Source organism: Nannospalax galili, unplaced genomic scaffold (assembly GCF_000622305.1).
Source record: "Nannospalax galili isolate Female #2095 unplaced genomic scaffold, S.galili_v1.0 scaffold1096, whole genome shotgun sequence".
In the NCBI taxonomy this organism is placed as follows: Eukaryota; Metazoa; Chordata; class Mammalia; order Rodentia; family Spalacidae; genus Nannospalax; species Nannospalax galili.
The window spans coordinates 69,985-78,139 of NW_008338289.1; the positions used below are offsets into that span (position 1 = coordinate 69,985).

General features: G+C 39.5%; 1 protein-coding gene across 6 annotated transcripts in view; it reads right to left on the reverse strand.

Annotated features, from left to right (window-relative positions):
* Positions 1 to 834: 834 nt before the first annotated feature.
* Positions 835 to 8,155, reverse strand: part of Tut7 (terminal uridylyl transferase 7) — a 91,202-nt gene continuing 83,881 nt past the window's right edge. For 4 of the 6 annotated variants that reach the window (XM_029563504.1, XM_029563505.1, XM_008833086.3 and 1 more), the window contains one exon: positions 835 to 2,140. In XM_029563504.1, the coding sequence (XP_029419364.1) occupies positions 2,117 to 2,140 (24 nt within the window). In that variant the 3' untranslated portion in view covers positions 835 to 2,116. The remainder of the gene's footprint in view (positions 2,141 to 8,155) is intronic. The other 2 variants (XM_008833089.2, XM_029563506.1) reach the window with 1 other exon arrangement.

Genomic DNA, 8,155 nt, shown 5'->3' on the forward strand with positions numbered 1-8,155 from the left:
CTGGAGCCTGGAGAGGCAGTGACTTGTAGCAGGGTGAGCCGCTGGCAAGCTATTCTCCCCTCTGCTGCAAACACTTCACACTGTCCCATAGTCACAATGCGAGCAATCAAAAAACCAGTGTTTTGGGTAGAATCTATGGTTAGAATCAAAAAAAAATGGAGGAAACCTTTAATGTTCTTAAAAGGATACAAGGAAGAAAATATAGGAGTAAAACCAAAGGAATGAAAATTAGAAATACAGCCAGGTGTGGTGGTATACACCATTAATCCCAGTACTTGGGAGGCAGAGGCAGGTGGATCTCTGTGTGATCAAGGCCAATCTGGTCTAGAGAGTTCCAGGACAACTGTGGCTACAGGGTGACCCTGTCTCAAAAAGAAAAAAAAAAAAAAAAAAGAAAAAGAAAAAGAAAAAGAAAAACAATCGTAATATTCACATTAGAACTAAAAAAGTAGCAGAGTCAAAGCAGCCATGTGGCGATTAAATGAGAAGTTCCTCTAGGAGGAGATTGAAAAAGATCATCGGGAGCAGAATATTGAGAAAAGCTATCAAAAACAAAACTAGGAAGATATTTTCTCAAAAACAGGTAGATAACACTGGAGCTACTCACTTCAGTCACTGGAGAAACATTTTCTAGATTGAAGTAATTCTTAAATAAAACACGTACACACACACACACACACACACACACACACACACACACACAAAGCCTTTCAAAGGAAGTGTGGCCAGAGGGGCACTCTGAGTCACTCATGCCCAGAGGCAAGAGAGGAAACCAGAAGAGCAGATGAGAATCATGAACAGGGCAGGCCGGGTGAAGCAATTCATGAGTTTGTATTCCAACTGATCACCATTTTTATTTTTTTCCATGATTTCCAAATTCTCAATTTCTTAATTTTGATGATTCTTCTGTAGCTAAAAACAGAAGTGTACATATGTGTCTTCCAAATCTTCTCACACAGCATTCACTGCTCTCAGCCCTGTCTTGTACACTCCTCCCAGGACCGGGCACACAGGCATCAATGAACACCACAGACCACTGCACACATCAAAGGGAACGGTATACAAGATGTCAAAGAAGAGGTACATATTATCCCGTCTGTGATTTATTGTTCTAAAGAAACTTAGGGCTCTTTCACCAGAAAATAATGTGGATAAGATTACAGGTTGAAATGTCGAATTTATTTCAAAATGATAAATAAACCGAGGCATAGTTCTATGTACTATTTCAGAAAGGCCTGTGAAGTTAGAGAAACAGTTCAGAGAGGGCTCCAGTCAGACCCAGAAGGATTCCAATCAAACTTGTGATTGGTAGACAGCAGCCTCTTTGATTTTCAGAGGTTTGTAAAAGCGCTCCACCCTAATTTCTGAGTATCATAAGAAGTAAAAAGCACTTTTATTCTGTCATTTTCTCCTTAGAAAATTTTTTTGTTTGTGAAATCCGCAAACAGACTACTTGTTTTCATGATTTCATTTTTATGAGTTCACTTAAGATTACAGAAGGAAACCCCAGAGCCATCTCGGGCCCTGAGGTCCCCCGAGCTCACTAACTACTCACACTCCTGTTAGCACTTCTGGACAATGAACGAATGTGGAGACCCTAAGTACAGCAGTAGCAGTTCACAGAGATTTGATACGCATCCATATGAGGATTCAGCAGTAACAATAAATAGAATGTCCCCTCTTTGAAACAAAAGAGGGATTTACAGGGGAAAGGAGGATTCATTTATGTGGGGTTTAGTAGCACACTATTTAGTGTGCTTTCAAAGAATTAAAAACCATGAAGCTGTAGTCATCGAATACTGGCCCATAGTTACATTTTTCCTTCTAACTTGGCTTAAATACATCATGGCTTTCTATTAAAATCCTTAAACCTTTAGGGATTGATGGTAGGTAAGACTATTAAAAATTTTTTCCCTCATTAACAATTTAATTAAGTTAAAAAAATTCCAACATTTCCCTCAACTGTTAAGTTGAAGCCCGATCTATGTTGCTGTGTCCTGTGAAATGAACCTAGTTTTCCAAGTGGACAGGGAACCTTGAGGCCATTTAGAGTGCTCTGCATTTTCCTTCCCTCATGATTCATGTTGGGTCCTCTTCGATGAGGCTTTTCCCTGAGTCATAAGTTTACTGGAAAGGCTACCTAGAGGTGGGGAAAAACAAAATCCAGTATAAATGAAACAAGCCTCACTTGTTTAAAGAGTCACAAAAGACTTCTTTTTGTCAATTATTCACAAAAATTTGTTATATCAGAAAAAGGTCACTTTCTCTCAATCAAGTAAAAAAGAAATCAAGTTATAAAAGAGAATATATGACACATATTAAACATACAGGTAGTCATTTCTTTCTAAAAGTTGACAAGTTGCTAGAATAATATCGCTTGAATGATCTGCCATTTAGTGTATTCCCATGTTGGTGCAGAGGGCCAGATGAACACAACGGTCTGAAAGCTTTCCATAGATGATTCTTCTCATCTGTAACCAGATGGCAGAGAACTCTCTGGCTGGAATAAATATCTTACAGCATTACTCTTCAAATGCAAAACTGTGGGTGGTAAGAATTTAGTAATAACTTCCGGATATAAAAGGAAAAACTAAAATTTATTTAAGTACAGGTGAAGGACAGGAATGGTCTGCGCACTGTTGGTGGAACCTCTAAGTACTGTTAGGCCAATTACTGTGGCAATCTGATAGCATTTCACTAAGATATGCCTATGCTGTGACCCAGTATTTGACTTGGAGGTAAATAAACCCTACAGAATCTCTTGAACATGCTCTCAAGGACAGTCCCTCAAAGATGTTCACTTCTGTACTGCTTATAAAGACAAAACCCCCAGACACAATCTAAACGCCCATGTACTGATCGATGAAAACAGAAAACAGCCTGAGTTCATACAATGATGGGGCAATATAAAAATCCCTAAACCTGTACAGATAGCAACACAGAAAAATCTGAAACTTTATTGACTAGACATGAAAAGTACTATAGAATCACAATTCTATGTGATTTAAATGTACAACTCCAGGACATACACATAAGAATTTTAAGGGGTAAAAAAGAAAGCCAGAAACTTATCTACCTCATAAAAATGATGCTTCAAGGTACAGAGGAGCATGACAGAGGAAATGGGACTAGGGATAGGAGTCAAAGGATACATCTATCACATGGGGATGTTTAGAATCAAAGACTAAAGCTGGATCTGGTGGTGTATGGCTATAATCCCAGCACTTAGGAAGGCAGACCTGAGGTAGGAAGATCATGGGTAGGTCTGAAGCCAACCTTGTCTACAAAAGATCATATCTCAAAGTGAAAAGGGGATAGGGGAGGGAAAGAGGAGAAAGAGAGGCAGAAAGGAAAGAGAGAAGGAGATTAAAAATTCTAGTGCAAGCCAGGTGTGGTGGCGCACGCCTGTAGTCCCAGCACTTGGGAGGCAGAGGCAGGTGTATCTCTGTGAGTTCAAGGCCAGCCTGGTCTACAAAGTGAGTTCCAGGACAGCTGGGGCTACAAGGAGACCCTGTGTCAAAAAAACAAAAGAAGAACAAGTCCAATAAAAGGGTAAACCTGGGTTTAGAGAGGGAACCATAGCTTGAAGTAAGTGCCTATGCACAAGTAGAATGACTGAACTTCCATCCCAGGGGATGAAAAGGTGGGTAGCATGGGTAGAAGCAGCAGGTAGAGAGCCCCAGGATATGGCTCAGCGAATAAATTTCTTTCTGTGCAAGCATGAGAACCAGAATTCAGATCCCAAGTACCCACATAAAAACTAGGCAGGTGTGGAGACCATCTGTAATCCCAGCACTCTGAAGGGCAGAGACGGGGAATTCTGGAGCACACTGGCTAGCTGGATTAGCTGGAATTGGGAAGCTCTGGGTTCAGCCAGAGACCCTGCCTCACCTCAATAAATAAAGTGGAGAACGATAGACACCCAACATCAACTTGAGCCTTCCACACATGTACACATTTGTGCACGCTCACACATGCTGTGCACTCACATGCATGAACAAGCAAACATGCATGCATACCACACACATACACAGACACCAAGTATCAGGTGGCGAACACCAATGAGCTTTGTTCTGGTTTTAGTGAAACAGAATTGAGTTAATCATATTTTGTGTGTGGAAGGAGAACAGGTTTGAGGAAAGTAGCAACAGAGACTGGAAATTGGCAGTTGTAACATCTAAGGAACCATGAAAGTGGATGGGCAAAAAGGCCCCCTGAGACAAGAAAGTCAATTGTTTCTAATCATTTTTCACTCTCACATTTTCTAAGGATTTTTTAACTAAGTACGGATTACAGGTAAATTATTTGTACCTGTTATATGTTTCCCCCCAAATGTTAACTGCTTAACAAAAAGAACTAATAGTTTTATTACTATATCACTTAAATAATATACTATATTGTTTCTTTGTATTAAGGCTGGCTATACAGCTTAGAGGTAAAGCTCTGTTTAGACCATCAAAACTCTATGTTAGGTCCCTAGCAGTATGGAAAAAAAAAATCATTATGTCTGATCATCATAGGAAACAAACTATTTGGAGTGAAATATAAATGAACTTTAACACATTCTAAGGGAAGAACATGAAATTTATAAAATTTTGTAGCATGACTTGAAAATGCCCAAAAGTTGGTGAGATCAAACTATTAAAACATAAGCAAACAGTCTATATTGGCAAGCATGCGCTGGGGTGGGTTGTGGTGAGGAATGCTGTAACTCACTTATTAAGGCATAAAGGCTCTTAAAAACAGGTTGTATTTTGACCTAAAAATATGAATACATGAGTAAATACAAATAAAAATGTGAAAAAAATGTTAAGAGTTCAACACTAACCACAGTAGTTAAAACAGACCAGCAAAATACAAAGACTTAGCCCAGTGAAGCCATGCTATGGCAATTTAACAGCTGTCACTGACTTTTCTGATTATCAACATTCATAATTTGGCGGTATTAATATCAAGTCAGAATGTACATACTGTTTAAGCTATTGTTCTTTAAGGAAGCACTGTTATGTGAACAGGAACTGTTGTGTTTGGGTCCATGTATTCCACAGCCTACATTTGGGTTGTTTTAAGAGTCATGTCCCAGTTCTGCTATGGCTGATTGATGGTGCGGTGGGTCTAATCTAGTATCTCATGAATACTCAGCAGTCACTCTACTATTGAACCATACTCCAAGGTCCCCCTCAATCTACCAAGAACCTGGAATCTTTCTTAAAGTTTATATGCCTGAGTATGCCTTTATGATTAAAATTTTGGTTTGATTCTGAGAAATCAATCCACATTTCCTTCCTAGCTTCCCATTCATTCACAAATATTTCTCTTCTATTTTATAAAAGGAACAACTGTGATGGTCATGTGGTGGCTAATCATTATTGTCAACATGACAAGATTTAGAATCACCTAGGAGGGCTAGAGAGCTGACATATCTGTTAAAGGCTCAGGCTCACAACCAAAAGTATTTAGAATTACCTAGTAGATACACTTTTGTTTGTGTTTGTAAGGCAGAGGTTTAAACATGGGTGGCGCCATCCAATGCCCTGGGGGCCCAGGTTGGGTAAACAAGGGAACAGAGAAAGCCTGACCTGCACCAGCATTCACCGCTGTTTCTCAACTGCAGATACAATATGATCAGCCTCCTCATACTCCCACCATCATTTCTTCCCTACCATGATGGACTGCATCCCTCAAACCATGAATCAAAAGAAATATTTCCTCCTTTCAGTTTTTTCCTGTCAAGTATTTGGTCATACCAGTAAGAAAAGTAATGAATAAAATCTAATCATCCAATCTTAGTGACACATATTTCCCACAGGTAAAGACCTGGGTTCTGATTGAGAATTTCAATAGACTTGGAGAAGACAGGAATCTGAGAATGTCTCTTAAAAGATGGCTTTGTACACTGTGTTCCTACAGTGAACTGGACTCTGACTGGACCTGACTACATAATGTAGTTTTTCCACAGGCTATTTACTGGCTTTTCTTACACTTTTCATAACTCTTTTGGTGATGTACGGAGATTAAAAAAAAAATGCTGACAGCTGTGGTAATGTCCATGTCTCTAAGAAAAGTCTCTTAATTTCAGAATATATAATGAACTCAAAAAACAAAGAATCAAGAAAGAAAATAACCCAATTAAAAGATGGGCTAAGGAGCTGAACAGAGAGTTCTCAAAAGAAGAAATAAAAAAAGCTAAGATGCATCTTAAAAGGGGTTCAACATCACTAGTAAATAGGGAAATGCAAATTACGCTAAGATGCATCTTAAAAGGGGTTCAACATCACTAGTAATTAGGGAAATGCAAATTAAAACCACTTTAAGATTTCGTCTTACCCCAGTCAGACTGGCTAAGATCAAGAGAACAAATGATACCAAATGTTGGAGAGTATGTGGGGAAAGGGGAACACTCATCCACTGCTGGTGGGGCTGCAAATTTGTTCAGCCCCTATGGAAAGCAGTGTGGAGAACTCTTAGAAAACTACAAATGAACCTACCATTTGACCCAGTTATACCACTCCTTGGCATATACCCAAAGAACTCATCCTGTTGCAGAGACACTTGTCCATCCATGTTTGTTGCTGCTCTTTTCACAATAGCTAAGAGATGGAAGCAACCTAAGTGTCCCTCAACTGATGAGTGGATAATGAAAATGTGGTTCATTTATACGATGGAGTTTTACTCAGCAGTAAATAAAGATGAAATCGGAGCTGGAGAGATGGCTCAGCAGTTAAGAGCACTGACTACTCTTGCAGAAGACCCAGGATCGATTCCCGTAGCACCCACATGGTGGCTATGAACCATCTTAAACTCCAGTTCCAGGGGAATCCAACGTCCTCTTTTGACCTCTGCAGCATTGCACAACATGGTGCACTCACATACATGCAGGCAATACACTCATACACATAAAATTTAAAAATAATAAATAAAATATCAAAAAAAGAAAGATGAAATAATGAAATTTGCAGGTAAATGGATGGAATTAGAAACTGTTATACTCAGTGAAGTAACACAGACTCGGGAAAAAAAAAAACAAAACTATGTTCTCCCTCATATGTGACTCCTAGGCACCAAATTCTGAAAAGTTGAGTAGGATGTATCCAGACATAACTACAGGAACCAGGATAATGAAAAGGAACCAGGGAGGTAAAGGAAAAGAAAGAATCTGAAAGAGAAGAACAGTAGGAAACAGGTGTTAATAAGTGATACATGGATAAAAATGGGGTTATTTTAAGGGGGGAGGGGAGGGAAGGGTATACAAGGAACCCAGGGAATAAAGGGAAAGAAGGAGCTCCAGAGAGGTGGGACAATAGGAGAAGTGTATTATTAAAGGAGAAATGGGAAAAATGGGGGCACTTTAAATGGGGAAACCATGGTGGAAGGGTTAGACAGTGTGAGAGATAAACAATGCCTAGCTTAGTTTTAAAAAAATCAGAGGGAACCACATTAATCAAACAACCTACTGACAAATTATACATACAACTAGCTCAAGGAATATAGTACATATCTAAGCAAGGTTTATCTGAGAATGTTTGGTCTTTGCCCAGCTTTATCTACATGGCACATGGTAATTAAAAGTACCAGAGTGGTAGAACTAACCTTCTAGGATGTTTAACAGCCATACTTTGAGGCCTATACTAATTTGGTCAGAGGGACTTAAAGGACAGTTTTTGCTCTTTGCCCTCCAAGGTCGACTAAATTTCAGGGGACTATAAGCATCTCTCAAAATGTCCTGTATCTGTGGTGAGTCATCTGTCCTCTTGATCAAGGAGGCCATGGAGACCACATCAAATGGACTTGAACCAGTCAGTGTCCAGTCTACAAAGAGGAGGGTCAACACAGAGGAAACATTTCCTCCATGCTTCCAAGTGAAGCCAGCCACGGTTGAGCAGGACTTTTGACTTATCTTCAAGATGGAACTGGTAAAAGAAGGAGCCAGAGGCTCCTCCCAAGCCCATGTGACCCCTGAGGAACAGATCCTCAATTGGCCCTAAGAGTAAAAATAAATCGGTTTATCTGGGCCAACTGTATGGTCTTAAACACCCAAAAGGAAAGTGTAACCAAAGATTAAAGGGGTCAAAATAATTTTTTAAGAGTCCATATGTATAGCTAAAGGCTACATAACAAGAAACAATGCCAGACAGGAGATACCTTCTTTTGAGTT